The sequence below is a fragment of the Mesoplodon mirus genome (genome assembly GCF_964341445.2).
Source record: "Mesoplodon mirus genome assembly, chromosome: 2".
Classification (NCBI taxonomy): Eukaryota; Metazoa; Chordata; class Mammalia; order Artiodactyla; family Ziphiidae; genus Mesoplodon; species Mesoplodon mirus.
The window spans coordinates 269,019-287,929 of record NC_138977.1 but is presented as its reverse complement, the minus strand read 5'-3'; the positions used below and the strand labels follow the sequence as shown (position 1 = coordinate 287,929).

General features: G+C 34.0%; 1 protein-coding gene across 3 annotated transcripts in view; it reads right to left on the bottom strand.

Moving 5' to 3' along the window:
- Positions 1-18,911, bottom strand: part of MAP9 (microtubule associated protein 9) — a 38,144-nt gene that overhangs the window by 10,090 nt on the left and 9,143 nt on the right. For 2 of the 3 annotated variants that reach the window (XM_082638062.1, XM_082638064.1), the window contains exons 5-13: positions 17,465-17,694; positions 10,106-10,199; positions 8,141-8,376; positions 6,262-6,332; positions 5,076-5,244; positions 4,238-4,327; positions 2,573-2,734; positions 2,307-2,452; positions 1,996-2,128 (exon numbers count right to left, since the gene is read on the bottom strand). In XM_082638062.1, the coding sequence (XP_082494188.1) occupies positions 1,996-2,128; positions 2,307-2,452; positions 2,573-2,734; positions 4,238-4,327; positions 5,076-5,244; positions 6,262-6,332; positions 8,141-8,376; positions 10,106-10,199; positions 17,465-17,694 (1,331 nt within the window). The remainder of the gene's footprint in view (positions 1-1,995; positions 2,129-2,306; positions 2,453-2,572; positions 2,735-4,237; positions 4,328-5,075; positions 5,245-6,261; positions 6,333-8,140; positions 8,377-10,105; positions 10,200-17,464; positions 17,695-18,911) is intronic. The other variant, XM_082638063.1, reaches the window with a different exon arrangement.

The following is an 18,911-nucleotide window of genomic DNA, read 5'->3' as shown; positions in this document are numbered from 1 at the left end:
AATAGCCTGATTTGGGTCCTGTGTGTGTCTCTAGCTACTACTGATTCTAAAATGTATGTGGAAAAAACCCCCCAAGAATATTCAGAAATACTTTGAATGAAGAGTTATGAAGTGAGATTAACCCAAACATATATGAAAATATATAAAGTCCTGATGATGAAACAGTGTCGTACTAGAATATGTACAGTGAGAATGACCAATGGAACAGAAAGTTAAGAAACAAGCAGACCTGAAAATATGGGAATGATCTAATGTATCATATAATAAAGACAGTACCTCAAATCAGTGGGTAAAAGATGTGTTGTTTTATGAAAGATGTATGTGGAAAAAATAAAGATGGAATCATATTTCCCATCATACACTAGGATAAATTCTAAGTAGAGCAAATGTTAAAATGTTAAATATTAAAATCATAAAGTTATTAGAAGAAAAATGGCAGCTTTGACCCTAAATTTTGGAGAAAGTCCTTTCAACTACACCTGAAAATCAGAAGCCATAAAAAAAGACTGATAGATTTGAAACCTGAAAATAAAATTAAATTCTTCATGGAATAAAATGATATAAGACTTCCCTGGTGGCACAGTGGTTAAGAATCCACCTGCCAATGCAGAGGACACGGGTTTGAGCCCTGGTCCAGGAAGATCCCACATGTTGTGGAGCAACTAAGTCCATGTGCCACAACTACTGAACCTGTTCTCTAGAACCCGTGAGCCAGAGCTACTTAGACCACGTGCCACAACTACTAAAGCCCATGCACCCTAGAGCCCATGCTTCACAACAAGAGAAGCCACTGCTATGAGAAGCCCACACATCGCAATGAAAAGTAACCCCTGCTTGCCACAACTAGAGAAAGCCTGTGCGCAGTGAAGACCCAATACAGCAAAAAAAATAATAAATAAATAAATTTACTAAAATAATGATATAAGCAAAGTTGAGAGACCAACAATACAATGGGAAAAAAATTGTAACTCATATCAGAAATGGTAGGCTAATTTCCCTAGTACCTAAAAAAGCTTCTAGAAATCAGTAAGAAAAAGACTAATGAAAAAATGTTCAGTTTATGAATTGACACTTTACAGGAAAAAAAATACAAATTATCTTCACACAAATGAAAGGATACTCAAGCTCAATCCTAACCAGAGAAATGCAAATAAAAAAATACTCTGGATGACATTTTTTTTAACTTGCTGATAGACATGAATTCAAAAAATTTGATAAGAAACGCTACTGGACCCTAAGCCCTGTGGAGAAATTTTGCACTTTTTGATTGCTGAACATGTGAATGTGTTAACTATTCACATAAAGTACTTATGCATCTGAAATGTATTACTTATTTACTTATTCAAAAATAAATGAATAAAATACATATTTCTATTGATATTTTAAAACAGAAAACAGTATTTTGCTTGCTATCACTGAAAAGTAACTATAAACATAAGTACATTGAAACAAAGAACATAAAGTCCTGCTACATATCATTTCTCCCAACATTCATACTTGATTGCTTTCATTAAAAAAACACTTAAATAAGACCTTCTCCTTGAGGTCATCAGAAAGGTCAAAAGAAAATAAAAAATGGAATAACTTTCTCATTAAATACAATTTTACTGTGTGTCAGGACCAAGTTCCACCTAAATTAACCTGGTATACCTTCAGTAGTACACTTGTCAGTACACTTTTTTATAATTTTAGGTAGAAGAATCATTGCAAAGGACGAATGGGCATGACTGGTAAGTGACTAAATGTGGGGATGTAGGTAAGGAACATTATTATGACTAAAGTTTTAAGCCTGAGTGTTTTAAGGAATAGTAGAATCATTAATAGAAATGAGTAGATCAAATAAATTATGATATATGTAGGAGAGAATGAATTCAACAAGGTAGCTTCCATGTAGAAATGGTCAGTAGTCATGGGACAAATAGAACTGGAATTAGGGACAGAAAAGTCAGAACAGGTACATTTAAAAGACCCAGTGCATTAACAAATAACACCTACCAGCCATTTTTCATATTCATCAAGAGCTTGTTTATCTTTATCTTTTTTCTCAGCTCTTTTCAGTTCTTCTTTTCTTTTCTCATTTATTTTCTCTTTTTCCTTTTCCTTGAAAAAAGCTTCCTTTTTTTCATTCCTATGTAGGATAGTCAAAACACTGGCAAGTTAAAGGAGAATATATAATAAAGATTCCCTAATGTGTCTTTGCAATAATGAGACTGAGTGCATTAGTAACATTCAAGTAAATGAATTTTAGAAAAGCCTAAAGTGTTACTAATTTAAGATCTATCAAAACATTCATCATTTTGGATTACCATTTTTCAACAGCAGTTAAGTTATCTTTCCTTTTCTCAGCAACAGTTTCCTCCTCTTTCTGTTTCTTTGCTCTTTCATATTCTTTCTCCTTTTTACTTTTCTCTTTAAGATATTCCATCTTTTTCTCTTTCCATTTTTCAAAAGACTGAAAAAGTTCAGAGTTACATTCTTATTTAATGTGAATATAATAAAATAGTAAAAACACAGTTAATCATTAATTTTCAAATATTTAAAAATAATTAAGATATTCAAAACCACTGTATACTTGTAGTGCTTCTCTTTTTCTCACAGCACTTTCTTCTTCAGTTTTCTTCTTGTTTTTTTCCTCAAGCCTCTTTTTTGCAGCTACCTTCTTTGCTTCCTTTTCTTTCATGGACTTCCAGGCCTCAAATGATGCTAAGGCTTCTTCTCTCTTAACAGCTCTTTTCTATTTTGGAAAATATTACATAGACAGTAATATGTATGTGTATAAATAGACAAATATAGATAGATATAGATATACATACATTCATTTTTTTAATTCCCTTCATATTCATCAATTTAGGTTTCAAAGCAATCTATTTAAAATAGATTTAGAGAAGGTAATTGATAAAAATGTTATCTGAATTATTCACTGCATTTTAAAATGTCCTTTCTTAAACATTTATCAGATATTGATCTATTACCATGCATGGGAAGGAATTTTTTTTGGAAGTATACTGAACAAATGCTATGAAAATAAACTGTAAAAGGCTAATTGGTACTGCAAAGTGCTCATAATGCAATATCACACTAAAAGAAAAATATCAGGAAAGTTACAGGCCAGAAAGGTAAATTTATATACTTTACCTTTCTGGCCTGTAACTTTCCTGATATTTTAACTCTAACTTGACCTTTCTGGCCTGTCAGAGTAAGGTAAATTGGCCAAGTCACACAGTAAACTACAGATCTGTGTTTTAACCCTGAGTTTTGACTGACATCAGAGCATAAAATTCTTACTGCATAAACATATCCCAAGTGTTGAAAACATGTGCCAGATTAGAAAATATGTAGGTGAACATATAGCAAGTATGTTATTACTTTACTTACTTCAATCTAATCCCATAATATTCTATGTTTGTCTTATAATATTGCTTAGCATTAAATGATATAAAGCTTTATTACAGAGATAACATAATTTAGAAGTAAAAGTATGAGCTCCCTCACTGATTTGTGAAGAGCAAATGAGGTATCTGGCACTGACTGTGGCAGATAATGCTACAAAGGCAGTGCCAGTGTCCAGGCACGTCCCCTGCAGGGCTGCTCCACACAGTGCTGTACACTGGAGAAATATGTTTCTATCCATGGTAGCATTAAAAGCACAATGAAGGGTTTTTTTTTTTTTGTTGTTGTTTTTTTCAGGGATTTTACTTTAGAAGATGGGAAAGAACTGGAGCATGTTGTAGGCAGGAGTTAGAGGCAGAGGGTGAAGTACAGGAGAGAATGAAATGAGAGCCCAGCTCCAGACAGTGGGAAGGATAGGGGCAAATACTCAGGTAGAGGCTGCTCTTGAAGATACATACAAAACTCAAGATAGAAAAGGGGAAAACTGAAGGTTAATGTCTGATGATCCTTTATATTCCTGGCTAACTTGCAATATCAAAGTCAATTTTTAATAATGAAATAGGTACATGGTCCCAGAAAAAAATAAGTTCATAATCAGTAGTGCCAAAGCTATTGCTCACATATAAATAATAAAAATCTCTGTGTATCCATGTTTTCATGTAAAACAGTTATATTTATATCAAACTAAAAGTGTATAAAGTACCAGAGAAATAAAATCAGAAATCAATTCTTTTATATACAATTTATTTCACCATTTAAAAAACAGTTGATTTAGAAATACTAAACATTCAGACTATTTTACTGACTTAAAAATCCAGAATATTTTTCACTTCTATATTCAGAATACCTGTTCATTTTGAATCCTTAAGTTTTCACTTTCGATTCTTTTAACTCTGTGCATTTCATGTAAATAAACATTTTTCTTTTCTAACCACTCCTGTGGGAAAAAGAAAAAGGCAATATGATATTCAAAGTTTTGCAAATGAAGTAGAATTCTTATTTATTTCTGAAATATATGATTAAAACTTTTAAAAAGCAAAACATAAAACATAGATTTTATATGTACTAGTATCATTCTTTTTCTGATAATATTCTAATAGTAAAGATGAGCAAGAATTAAGAAAATCATGTGTTTATATGATTTATATATGTGTAATATAATGACTACATATATTAACATTTTTCTCTGAAATTCACATGGACAATTTTCCAAAGTGTACAATATTCTGTACAACAAATAAGACAAAAAAAAAAAAAAAGACTTCTTTTCTGGAATTGTAAAAAAATTCAGACAGCTTTCTTCTATGTCAGTTTAACTCAAATGCAGAAAGTCTCAGGAAAGAAAAAAAAAATAAAACCCTTTTTGTTCATAACTATATAAACTTTAAGGAGAAAAAGTATAGAACATAGGTGTACCTCAACTATATTTTGCTTTTGCTGTATTTTTATAAATTGCCATGGCATATTCTCTTTCCTTAAGAACAACTATGATCAGTTAAACAAAGCCTGGAAGGAGATAATTTAGTATAAAAAGAAAAAAAGCTTTGGATTGCTCAGGTATTATAAAGGAAATAAATTAAACATTAAATCATCATCTCTGACAGGGTCATTTTATTTCCTGATAAACAAACCTTATGTAAGTGATTAATTCTTCTAATTTTTTAAAAAAATATTTTCCTTTTTACCTGATAAACAGCTGCCCTTATGTTATCTGCTCTGTCAGGTTCTGTGTTCTGTTTCTGTGAAGGCTTTTGGTCCAAGACTCTCAAAGTCCCTAAATAGTGAGAAGTGGGAACTGTCAACGGAGTTCTCCTTAGAGAACCAGGTTTCTTTAAGAACTCAGAGGTCACTAATCTGAAAAGATCCAAATGAATCAAAATTAACTATTACAATTGAACTTGGTAGAAGAGAGATTCATTAGATTTTGCAAATACTATATTTGAAAATTACATTATAATTTAATAAATTATAATTACTTTGAAAATGATGTGTTCTTAGTACACAAAGACCCCTATTCAACATAATTTAAATTTTATTACTTTAAGTTATATAGCTTCAATGCAATTTTTCTTTTTAGGTTTTGTAATTAAAACATTTTTAACAAACATGGACTCAAGTTACATGGGAAAAGACAGTATTAATAAGTAGGTTTTAATAGTTTCTTATGTTATTTTGCTACATAAGCCATCTTAAATATAAAGTTAGACTAGTAACCTCTATTTCAGGGTTGGTGGGAAAATCTGGCCCCCATCTATTCTGGTATATAAAGATTATTGCACCCTGGCTTTTTCATTTATTTTCATAATACCAACAGTGTCTTCCCTGCTACAATAACAGAACTGAGTAGTTACAAGAGAGACAATATGGCCTACAAGACCTGACATATGTACTAAATGGCAAATTTACAGAAAACGTTTGCTGACCCCTGTTCTATTTGACTAATGATAATTTAAAAGATTCAGAAGGTTTTGAATAGCATTTATGAGTTCTTATCATTTTAATAAACCAACTTAGTCCATAGAACCTCTAAGTTTAAAGTACAATTTTTCATGTGTTGGACAAAGACATTTAATATAGAAGGTGAATACTGGACTTCAGCTTTATTACCACTGTATATCTACTGTCTCAGGAAAAATAAAAGAAAGAAACTATATCCCAGGAGCAATGTAGAACATAGAGGATCATTGATCAATTCCTTTTTATAAATGAATATATTCAACTAGGGAGATTTACTATGAAGAAACTACTTCATTGTTCTCATAAGAAGAAAATTAAGTGACACCAAATGAAATTCACTGTACAGAAGTTAAACTAAAACTAGTTTTCTTGGAATGTAAACCCATAACTGAGGGAAAATGATAATTTTATTACCTGCCAGATGCATTGGATGCTCTATTATTTGTTGACTTTTTATTCTTCATATTTCTATCTTGAATTATTTTCTATTAAATAGAAAAAGCCAAAGATGGATTACTCACTGTATCTATCACAGTTAGACTTAGAGGCCAATCTTCCAGTAAATCAATGTCTTTTAAGCATCTACTATGTGTCAAGTATTTCTGTCACCAGGAACCAATAAGGATATTACATTTTAGGGAGGTTGACTGGCAATAAACACGTAAACTAATGTCACTCATGAAGGAGATAAACTAGGGTCCAGTGACAGTGACAGAGTGGAGTTGATGAGCCACAATAATGAATGTGATCAGGGAAGGCCTCCCTGAAGGCTCGACATCAGAGCTCAGACAAATGATGAATAACAAAGGGTCACATGATGTTCTATGGAGAGCTTGATAATTTTGAGAAACCAAAAAAGGTGAAAGATGCTGAGGCACAGTGAATGGCAGGGAGAGCTGAGGAGTATAAGGTCCGGGAAGAATCGTATGAGATCTCCAGTGGTGAGGAGTCTGCATTTTATTCCATGGGGAGAATCCAACAAATAAACCTTAGAGGGGAATGATTAATCAGACTTCAGATTACTCAGTAGAGAGTAAGAATAAAGCTAAGGATTCATTTGAAAGAAATATGTTGTAATCTTACTTGTTATATATAAATCACCTGTTCTAATTTAGAATTACCTCTGTTAAACATTTCTAAGACCTGTCTATAAATTCCAGAGTACCCTTCTTCCTTTTAAGGAATAACTTTTCTACTTTACATGGACAGATGGGTGCTAACACTAAAGTGAAAGCAGATGTAAACACATCCCTAGCTTGGCATTAGCACTTTTTCCTAAGGAAACTGGTTAATGACAATATACCTGGAATGTGGCTTAATGAACCTTCTCCATAAAATTTAATATAAACTTAATACTCTGTATTATAAAAGTCCTGTTCAACCACAAGTTCTCAGCTAACTGTTATCTTCCCTAGTAATAAGTATACATAGCCACCAATTAACTGCAGGAGAAACTGCATAAAGAAAATTTAGGAGAAATAAGGCTTCCCTGGTGGCGCAGTGGTTGAGAGCCCACCTGCAGATGCAGGGGACACAGGTTCGTGCCCCGGTCCGGGAAGATTCCACATGCCACGGAGCAGCTAGGCCCGTGAGCCATGGCCACTGAGCCTGTGCGTCCAGAGCCTGTGCTCCGCAACAGGAGAGGCCACAACTGTGAGAGGCCTGTGTACCACAAAAAAAAAAAAAAAAAAAAAAGAAAGAAAGAAAAAGAAAATTTAGGAGAAATAAAGACTAAAGTGCTCCCCATAAATTTTATCAGTATAGTACTCTGGTGCAATGTAGTGTAGGGACAAGTAATCCTACATATCACAAATCTTCTCAAGGTAATAATAATAATATTCCTGATAATGATCCTGTCCATCCATTTAAATAGGTATGGATGTTGATAAACTTTTCTTAAAGACTTTTATTAAATTTTATAAAATATTTAAAAATGATATCCAAAGGAATATCCTTCACTAACTTGAAACCTTAGAAATTATTCCAGACAGCTTCATTTTTATAACATGAAGACCTACAGAAACCTACCCACTTCTGGGTATGTATGTCTGAAACATTTAAAAGTATATTATGATCATATACTCTAATAACTTTTAATGAAATGTTGGGTTTTATTATTTTCACTGCAAACCTCCCCTGAAGTTAAAATTCTATTGAATAAGAATCACTTGACAGTATAATACCTTTATTTCCACAGATAATTCAGATGTACCTAACATGGAAGATAAAATATTTAAAAGTTCTATTTTGAATTTTAAGCTGTAGTATAGCAAGTACAATTTTATATAAATACCTTTACAGACTCAGTGCATAAGATACTCTGAAGTTGAAATAGTGGTGGATCATCAACTGTTAAGTCATCATTCATAATCAGTTCAGTTTTCTCCTTTTCTTCTTCAAGGTCACCAGTAGTCACTTGACTTTCCTTGGGTTTCTCAAGTGTAGTAACAAAGTCTATCAAAAATGAGTTCTCTTCATTTTCAATTGATTTCAAGGAATTATGGTTTTCAGTGTATTCTTCATTCTGATCTATTTTGTGACAGAGTAACAGAACTAAATCTCCCTTCTGAATTAATAAGGTGGATAACAGATTCATTTGCTTTCTGCTAAATTAAAACTGTCTATAATCTCTTTCTTGCAAAATAATAAATAGAGAAAACTATCATATTCAACTTGAATAAACTTTTTTCCCAAGTGAGCTACAAAAGAAAAAAATGGCTACTAAATCTACTAAAGCATTTGACACACCTTAGAAAATGGAAAAACAACCCTAAACCATAGACATGCCACAAGTCCTTGTTGGTGTATAAACCAAGTAAGTGAAATGGCAATATCTATTCTATTCAAAAGCCTGTGTTTCTTAGCTGGAGCAAGAGGCACAGATTTCTAAGATACTACAGTTACTAACAATACACTTATAATACTGTACAGATGTAGAGAGAACCAAGAATCAATGCAGTTCTAGAAGAGGCCACCACACAGAGAGAATAAAGCCATCCTTTAGAGTTTTACTCCCACTAAGATGCAGTGTTGCCTCTGATACCAAAAGGGCAGGAAAGGAAGGCCTAGTACTTACCCTCTCAGTGCTCAAGGGACAGGCTTAAACTCTGGCATGGAGGATTCAGTTTTGCTTTTACAGAATTGCTTCTATTATTCTGATTCTACCACACTTTAGAATGTGTAAACAGTTCTTTTAGAATGTGTAAACAGAAAAACAGTGCTTTCTGCGTTGATCACCAACTTTCAGTTCTACTAGGATCCACCTACTGGCCAACCTGTATCTTTACTGTCAAAGTCTTAATTACGAGGCTTTCATTACAGCCATTTCTGGGGAACTCATTTTGAGGTAAGCTAGATATAATATCACTTTATAATTCCAGTTATACATTCATATTTGGAGACTACTCATGATTCAAAGTATCATTAATGGATTCTTTAGAGCTGCTAATCAAAGTACTCAGTGAAAAGAACAAGGACTTTGGAGCCAAAGATTCAAATTATGGCTCCATCACTGACCTTGGATATGTTTCCCAATATCTTTGCACTTCAGTTTTTCTCATCCGTAATATGACAAAAATTATACTACATAGTAAGCACTTAATAAATGTAAGTTATACATCCCAGTCTTAAAAACAGCTATGCCTTTAGCTCTCATTAAGTTATATGTCATAAGACTAAGGAAAGAAACAATGTTAACTACTCATACCTCACACTTACTATGTGCTAACGATGGTTCTGTTCTATATGCTTTACATATATTAAAACAAATTTAATTCTCACAACCACCCTACTCTTATTAATCCCATTTTAAAGAGCAACATTCAGGGCCAGAAAGGTTAGTTACTGTCTCATGTAATTGTACCTAGATTCAAATCCAGCTTAGTCTCACTCTAAAAGTTCACCTAACCATTATGCTGACTATTGCAGCAACACCCACATAATAATAGCTCACATTTAGTGAATACTGTACTTGTGCCAGGAATTGAGTTAGTGGCTAAAATGCATAGTATCACTTAATTTTCACAATAGCCTTATGAGATTGGTCTTATTATAACTTGGGGGATTGAGGCATTGAGAGATCAAGTTCTGCATCTACACTCACATGGTTAATAAATTGGATTTTGGGGATTAAAACTCAGGCAAACACAAACATATATTTTCCCTATAACTGTGTAAAGTATTATTTCTTTTACAAATAGCATTCTAAGCAACATTGAGTTCATAAATAAAATAAGGGAAAATAATTTGATATAATCACCTGTAATGGAGGCTTTTTCCCCAGATACTGGTGAAGAGGAATTTCCGAGACTTTCTTTAAGGGATGATGATGATAGACTTGTTAACCATGCATCCTATTTAAAGAAAATGTATTTACTAGTAAGTTTAGTTCTCAAGATTTGGGGGGGGGCAATAGGATTATTAAAACTACTTCATAACTCTGAAATCTGCATTATTAGTTTTCTGCTAAACACCAAAAGTAAGTCAAAGGAGGTTATAATATGCTTAACTTTCAAGCCTTTATATCTTGATCATTAAAAGAGGTCAGGGCTTCCCTGGTGGCGCAGTGGTTGAGAGTCTGCCGGCCAATGCAGGGGACACAGGTTCACACCCCAGTCTGGGAGGATCCCACATGCCACGGAGCGGCTGGGCCCATGAGCCATGGTCACTAAGCCTGTGCGTCCAGAGCCTTTGCTCCACAATGAGAAAGGCAACAACAGTGAGAAGCCCACATACCGCAAAATATATATATAATAATAAAAATAATAATAATAAAAGAGGTCACTAAGAGCTATTCCAGTTCTTTGACTGAAACCTCTATATTTTCAAAACTCCTGCTCTAAAATCAAATCTCAGAAATACTTAAGGTAAATATTTGACATCTCCTTCTCTAAGTATATACTTTATTAGAAAGTATAAAGGAAATAGTAGGTAAAAACCTAGTTTCAAACAAATATTACTTGTTGACCAAATGAAAGCAATTTATAAAACCAAGTAGACAGTTACTTCCAAATATTTTAGATAAAAAACTACATAGGGGCTTCCCTGCTGGCACAGTGGTTGAGAGTCCGCCTACCAATGCAGGGGACACGGGTTCGTGCCCCGGTCCGGGAAGATCCCACATGCCGCAGAGCAGCTGGGCCCGTGAGCCATGGCCACTGAGCCTGTGCATCCGGAGCCTGTGCTCCGCAAGGGGAGAGGCCACAACAGTGAGAGGCCCGCATAACGCAAAAAAAAAAAAAAAAACTACATAGATTTCATACACTTTAGTTTTCCTCAAAATTCCTATATCTGAATTAAAATAATTATTATATTTGAAATGAAGTAATTATATTTGTGTGCATAAATTAAACATCTCTTTATAAAATAATACTCTAGTCTAAAGGTGATGATATTATAATGTAAGAAGTTTGATTTTGTTGCATAGATAATAAATTTTAATTTTCTTTCCCATAATATTTACAAAGAAAATTATATGTCAAAAGCAATAGAGAGAAACCATCTGGGCAGATGGCAGAAGGGCTCAAACACTGGAGTCTACCCTGAGAAGGGAAGATTTAGCCAAGGAGATTTGCAAGTTAGTCGCCTTTTTCCTGAGGAAATTCCCCCAACTGTGCAGCTTAGTAGAAGGCTGCAGCATTACTAGACTGGCTTGAGGGGTCAGAAGATAGAGTTTAGGATTAGAAGGCCAGCCAATAAATTTGGAGAAGAGCTGCAGAAGGCATGAACCCAAATATCTGCATATAAATCCATCTCAGACACTTGGTTCATCTATGCATGGCATGGGAAAGACCTCAGAGGATCCTGTAAAATCACAGTAGCTAGAAAGTGCAAAAACTAAGCAGAGATTTCAGTCAATGTCCATGGCAAGGGAGACAGAGCTGGGAATTTGTCTAGCCATAATATCTGTGTGCTAGAACACATGTTCAGAGGAACATAACAGAATCCAGAATCTCTACAACATATAATTCATAATGTTCAGTAGTCAATCAAAAAGTTAATAAGTAAAGTTTTAAAAAAATGGTGACACATACTCATGAAAACAAAAACAACAAAAACACTCTATAGTAACCAAGCCAGAGATGACCCAGATGTTGCAATTAGCAAACAAGAACTTTAAAGTAGGGATTATAAATATGTTCAATCACTTAGGAGGAAATATATACATAGTGGCTGAAGAGATGGGATATCTTATTATTAGATACAGAAAATACAAAAAATACCAATGGAAATTCTAGAGTTGAACACTACTGAAATTTAAAAGAAAAATCACTGATAGACTGAACAGCAGATCAGGAATGGTAGAAAAAGGCAGTGAACTTGAATACAGAACAATACAACTTATTCAATCTAAAAAAAAACAAAGGGAAAAAAGATTAAATAAGCATGAAAGAAATTTAGAGATCAGTGAGACATATCAAAAATTTCAGTGTACATGCAATTACAAACAAGAGGAAGGAAAATAAGACAGAAAAAATAATTTTAACTTCCCATCTGCATGGAAATGATCAGTTTACAAATCCTGAAATCTCAACAAAACCCAAGCAGGATAAATATAAAGAAAACCACATCTAGGTACCTCATAGTCAAATTGCTGTAATTCAAAGAAAAAAGATTAAATCTTGAAAATAATTCTGAAAGCCACTAGAAAAAACAAAACATTGTATAATGAGGATAACGAAATAAATTTTTGCTGATTTCCTAACAGAAATAATAGAGGCCAGGAACAATGGAAACCTATAAAGAGCTGAGGATAGGAGAAGAAAACTGTCAGCCAAGAAGTGTATATTCAACTAAGCCATCCTTCAAAAATGAAGATAAAGTGAATATGTTTTAGATAAGCAAAGACTGAGAGAATCCATCATTGGTAAACCAAGAAATGCAAAAATAAGTTCTTAAGATTGAAGGGAAATAACACTAGAAGGTAATCTGGATCTATAGGAAGAAATGAAGATCCGTAGAAATGGTATATATATCTAAGAAAACTATAAATGTTTATTCTTTTCTTCTTTTAGTTCTTTAAAAGTCTAAGACAAAAAGTTTAAAAGGCTCTTTAAAGAAAAGTTATAACTCTGTGTTTTGGAAATTATATCATATGTAGGTGTAATATACATGATATCAACAGCATGATGGATGAGGGAGTATATGGAACTATACTGTTACAAGGTTTCTATTTTAAATGTGAAACAATACAGTGTCAACTCTATTCTGATCATTTATAGATGCATCTGGTAATCCATAAGACAACTACTAAAAATATAACGTGAATAGGTATAGTCAAAAGGCAACAGAGAAAACTAATGGAAAACTAAAACCTATGTGATTAACTCTGAATAAAAAGTCAAGAAAGAAGTTATAGAGGAACAACAACTTCAATTTTTAAAAAATAGATAAAATAAATAGAAAACAAACAGCAACAAATTGGCCCTAAGTGTACTTATATTAAATGTATATGGACTGGATTTACCTGGTGGCTCATTGGTTAAGAATCCACCTGCCAATGCAGGGGACACGGGTCCAAGCCCTGGTCTGGGAAGATCCCACATGCTGTGGAGCAACTAAGCCCATGAGCCACAACTACTGAGCCTGCACTCTAGAGCCCGTGAGCCACAACTGCTGAGCCTGAGGGCCACAACTACTGAAGCCTATGTACGTAGAGCCCATGCTCCACAACAAGAGAAGCCACCACAATGAGAAGCCCGCACACCACAACAGAGGGTAGCCCCCCACTTGTCATAACTAGAGCAAGCCCATGCACAGCAACGAAGACCCAATGCAGCCAAAAATAAAATAAATAAAATAAATAAATTTATTTTTAAAAAGTATATGGACTAAACACTCATAAATGGAATAATGAATTCATAAGTAGCTCGCAATTAAAAAGCAGATTGTCAGACTTGATAAAAAAGTAGTACCAAACTGCTATTACAAGAGTCATTTAAAGAAAAAGGAAAAAATTGTTTGAAAGAAAATGATGGAAAAAGTGATACCATGCAAATACTGAAATGTTGAAATGTCAGGCAAAACAAACTGCAAGATATGAAGCATTACCAGAGATACAAAAATTTCATAATGCTAAATAGGGTCAAGAACTAATAATGATGAATGTGTATGTGTCTAATTACAGTCATAGAATGCTGACAGAACAAAAAGGAAGTACAGAGAAATTCACAAACATAACTGGAGATTTTAACACACTCTATTTAGTACATGGTAAATCAACTAGACAAAAATTCGGTAAGAATGGAGAAGATCTGAATGACACTACCAACCATCTTGACCAAACTGAAATTACAAAACGTTATATCTAACACCTGAAGAACACACATTCTTTGTTAATACAAATGAAACTTTCACAAGACACACTTAGTCTGGGCCATAAAAAAAAAATCTCAACAATTTTTAAAAATGTGAATTCATATAAGATATATTCTTTGATCATAATAAAATTAAATTATAAATTTATGCAAGAATATATCTAGAGAAGATCTAAATATGTGGAAATAAAATCATTCACCATAAAATAACCATTTGGTCAAAAAAGAGATCACAAGGAAATTAGAAAATATATTTAAAGGAATGATAATGAAAATAAATGGCATCAAAAAAATTGAGTGCTGCTAATCAGTGCATTAGAGGAAAATTTATAGTTTTCAAAGGTTTTGACAGAAAGGATGAAAAGCTTAAAATGAATGGACACATTTTCTAACTTAAAGGTAAGCAAATTAAATCCAAAGAAAATAAAAGAAAGAAATAATAAAGAGTGAAAATCAATGAAATTGGAAACAAACAACAGAGAAAGCTAACAAAGCCAACACTGGTTCTTAGGAAAGTTTTAACAAAACTGAGCAATGCCTATCGAAATTTAACAAGAAAGACAGAAAACACAAACTACATATTAGAAATGAAAGATGGAATGTCATGATAATTTTACTGTCATCAAAAGGATATGGGAGTATCACAAAAAACTTTATAAATTCAACATCTCAGATAAAGTGGACAAATTTCTAAGTAGATATAAATTACCAAACTGATGAGAAAATCTGGATACCAAATATTTGCCAAAAAAAAAAAAAAATCAAACTTAGTGTCAAAGACCTCTCCACAAAGAAAATTCTAGGCCCAGATAATTTCGCTGGTGAATTATCTCAATTAAGGGGAAAATGACACTAAACTTTTGGTTTCATACCAAACAAACTTTTCGAAAATAAAGGAGGAAGAGACACTCCCCAATTCATATGATACTCACACCTGATAACAACATTATAAGGAAAAAATTATAGACAACTTCCATAAATATTGATGTAGAAATCTTAACAAAATATTAAAAAATCAAATCCCACACAAAAATGGTCTACCATGATTGACTAGATTTTATCCCAGGAATAATGAGTTAATTTAACATATAAACATAGATATATATCATCATACACACACACACACACACACACACATGCACACACAAAGGAAAGGTGGGAAGTGAGGTTGTAGAGAGAAAGAAAATGTCACCCTTTTGATACCCAGCTGTGACATTTGCAGGAAGGTAAGGCAATAGGGAGAGAGGTACAGTGTCATGTGAAAGCTTATACAAAGTTAGAGAGGCTTCAGCATAGTTGAATGTGGATGAAAATAGACTCTTCCAGAGCCAAAGATTATAGACATAGGAAAGAGAAGGGTTGGACACAAAATAAATGGGAAATCCCTGAAAATGTGGGTTTAAAGAAGATTCAGAGCATGGTCAGGAAAATTTTATAATGAGGAATAAGGAAAATTTAGACTATTAAAAACAGAAGTATCTAATATACCCAACAAAGATAATATCTCTACAATATGGGCTATGTTATAGTCATTAAGGTGAACATAGTCTCAAGATCACCCAGCAACATGCAAACACTTCATGACCTAATGTTAAGAGATTAAACAAAAAAGCATGATACAAAACATTGTGAATGTTAAGATGACAAATATAAAAACAAGTATAGGAAAACAGCCCAAAAGGGGAGTAAGAATAATGAATATAGTTGTTATTAGGTGGTGGGATTACGGGTAGATATTTTTCAATTAAATTTTCTGTCATAACATAATGTTACTTTAAAAACTTTAGGAATACTTTTTTCTTTAATCAAGGGATATAGAATACATCACAAAGAGCAATTAAAGTTAGGTATCACTATCAGTTTGAATAGTGTTCCCTCAAAATTCATGTCTATCCCAAATCTCCGAACGTGATCTTATTTGAAAATAAGGTGTTTGCAGATGGAATTAGTTAAGATGAGAACCTCCTGGAGTAGGGAGGACCCTAAATCAAATGACTGGTGTCTTTTTTTAGAGAAAAATGAGGGGAGACACAGAGACCCAGGGAAGAAGACCATGGGTTGATGGAGGCAAGGACTGGAGTGGTGCAGCTACAAGCCAAGGACTACCAAAGATTTCTGACAACCACCAGAAGCTGGAAGAAGCAAAGAAGTGTTCTTCCCTAGAGCCTTCAGAGGGAATATGGCCCTGTCCACACCCTGATATTGGACTTCTGACCTCCAGAACTGAGAGAACTTCTGTTATTTTAAGTCATCTAGTTTGTGGCAATTTGTTACAGCAGCTACAGTGAACTAACACAGTGTCCACTTGGCCAGATGAATTTATTAAACATAAAATAATTGTTTGATTTTGATAACACCCCCTCTTCACCTGATTTTCAGAACAAATTAAGACATAGCACATTGAAGTCAGGCAAATTTATATCAAATTGCCAGCTTTTCTGGTAAAGCTAACCTACAGGATGAGTGGAATCAGAGCCTACTGTGCTCATACTTCTGACCTGAATTGGAGAGTTTAATCTGTTTAGTTGTGATACAAAGGACTTCCTCTGTCTGCTTTTGTACCACCTCCCAGGGAGCAGATCTTTTCTCACATCAGTAGCACAGAGGAGTCAGGAGAAGAAGAAAGAAGCTTAGCCAGTACTGTTTAGTTCCTTTTCTCTGATCTGCTCAAGCAGATTGTGGAGGAGGAATGTTCTTCCCATACTTATCCCTTCTGAAATGTGAGGTGGAAATTCTCTAACTATAGTGAAATGTAAAGACAGGCGGCCAAGTGTTCTTCCCTAATAACAATACACAGTAAACTCCTGATGAAGTCCTGAAGGATCATATCTACATCCTTTCTGGTATATCCCAAAAAATATAGGACTGTTCCGTGAACACTCAGTATACATTTGTTGAGTGATTAAAACCAAATGAATAAAATGATGCTGGCCATAAATTATATAATTCAAAGATATGTAAATAAAAACTCTTGCAATTAAAGAGTTGCATAGATTCAAAAAGGCAACAGTTTTTTTCACATTTTACTTTGTCTGAAATTGGATGCATCGTATGTTACAGTTTAGCAGTTTTCTTCCTTCTTAGCAGTACATAAAATAATGCTGTATTTTTGCTATATCTTACAATTGAGTTTTAGATCCAATAAAATATAATATATTTTTAAAAACAAAAGTATTTCCTTATCAATTGCTGAAGAAAACGTGTAAAACACACACACATGCATGCGCACACACAAATATTCTTTCTCTCATAATCAGATGCAAAAACCTGAATTAGAAACACAGTTTAGCAGTAGTGCAAACCTCAGGGTCAAGGTTTTCAGAGAATACATTTTCCTCAGCTTCTGTTTGTCTGCCATTCATCCTTGGGGGGCACGATGGCGCAGAATGTGCCTCTAACTCTCCATGGAGGGCAGTGTCTTTGTCTTCTCCTAGCCTGTCTTTCTCCTCCCTGTGGCTGTGCTTTCTCAACATGCTCCTTGGCCGAGGTGAAGGCTTAAAGTGGTTGTCTGCTTCAAGGCTGTTGTTATTTTCTGCAGAAAAATACAGTATTTTAATACATTAAATACAATTTAATACACTAAAAAAATACATTTTTTAGATGACCGTGGCTTCTCCTATACCGCAGGTGCCACCACACTTCCCTCCTGTGCCCAAGCACCTTGGCTTTCTATCCTGGAGAGTCTAGAAGAAGCCCACACCCTTCTCTACACAGAACTCCAGAAAGTACAAGGAGGCGATAGTTCATAACCAAATAAATTTTTTTAATGGCTGTCATCCTGGAAGTAACTAATATACTTCTCTTTTGTGAGTAGTTAACTCATCAACTCTCATGGTATTAAAAAAAGATTTTTTTTTTTTAACGAACAAAACCAAACTGCCTGAGTTTCAGCCTTTATAAAATGAGGCAGTTCATCCATCAAACCTTTATTGAGTATCTGCTGTCAGGCCCCATACACATCACTCACATTAATGGACCTCAGAATCAAGACACTGGCAATGGCCCTGTCCAAGGAATTTAGAGGTTGGGAAAGGAGACGATTCTAAACAAATAAAATTATAAGACAAAGGTAAGCGCTGTTACAAGTATAAAGATGATGTCAGTACAGGGAATAGAAGAGCTAAATGTCCCTGGAAGGAGGAACAGACAACTGGGTAACTTGTGAGCTGCTGTTCTCTGAGTCCATAAAACCTCTCCAGCAGTTATTAAAATATCTCAGTTACTATTTCATTACTTCTAAGTTTAAAACAACAGTCTAATGCTGGTATACTTCCAGCCCTGAAAACATGATAAGAAACATTTTACATGAACTTTTCCCTAAAGTTTACCTGTTATACATATCCATCTCTCCATTGTTCTACCAATGTATTTTTCTGATGAAACTTCAAAACTGAACTAATGAATACCTTTATCCTTTTTATCTATAAGTGGAGTTATAAATCCTGCTAGAAGATTCTACAAACATACGTAATTGGAACTGCTATAAATGTTTCATTGCCAATTTTATGTGTGTCCTAAACTCTGGTCAAATGTCCAATCCAAGATCCAAGAGTCATCCTAGATTCCTCCCACAAAATCCAAAGAATCACGATACCCTATCCATTCTACTTGCTAAATTTCTCTCTCATTTATCCCACTTTCTACATCCCCACTCTCAGTTCCTCATCTACTCTTGCATAGATTACTGCCTCAGTGATATTTATAAAACACAAATCAGGTCACCACTCCTCTCCACAAAATTTTTCAGTG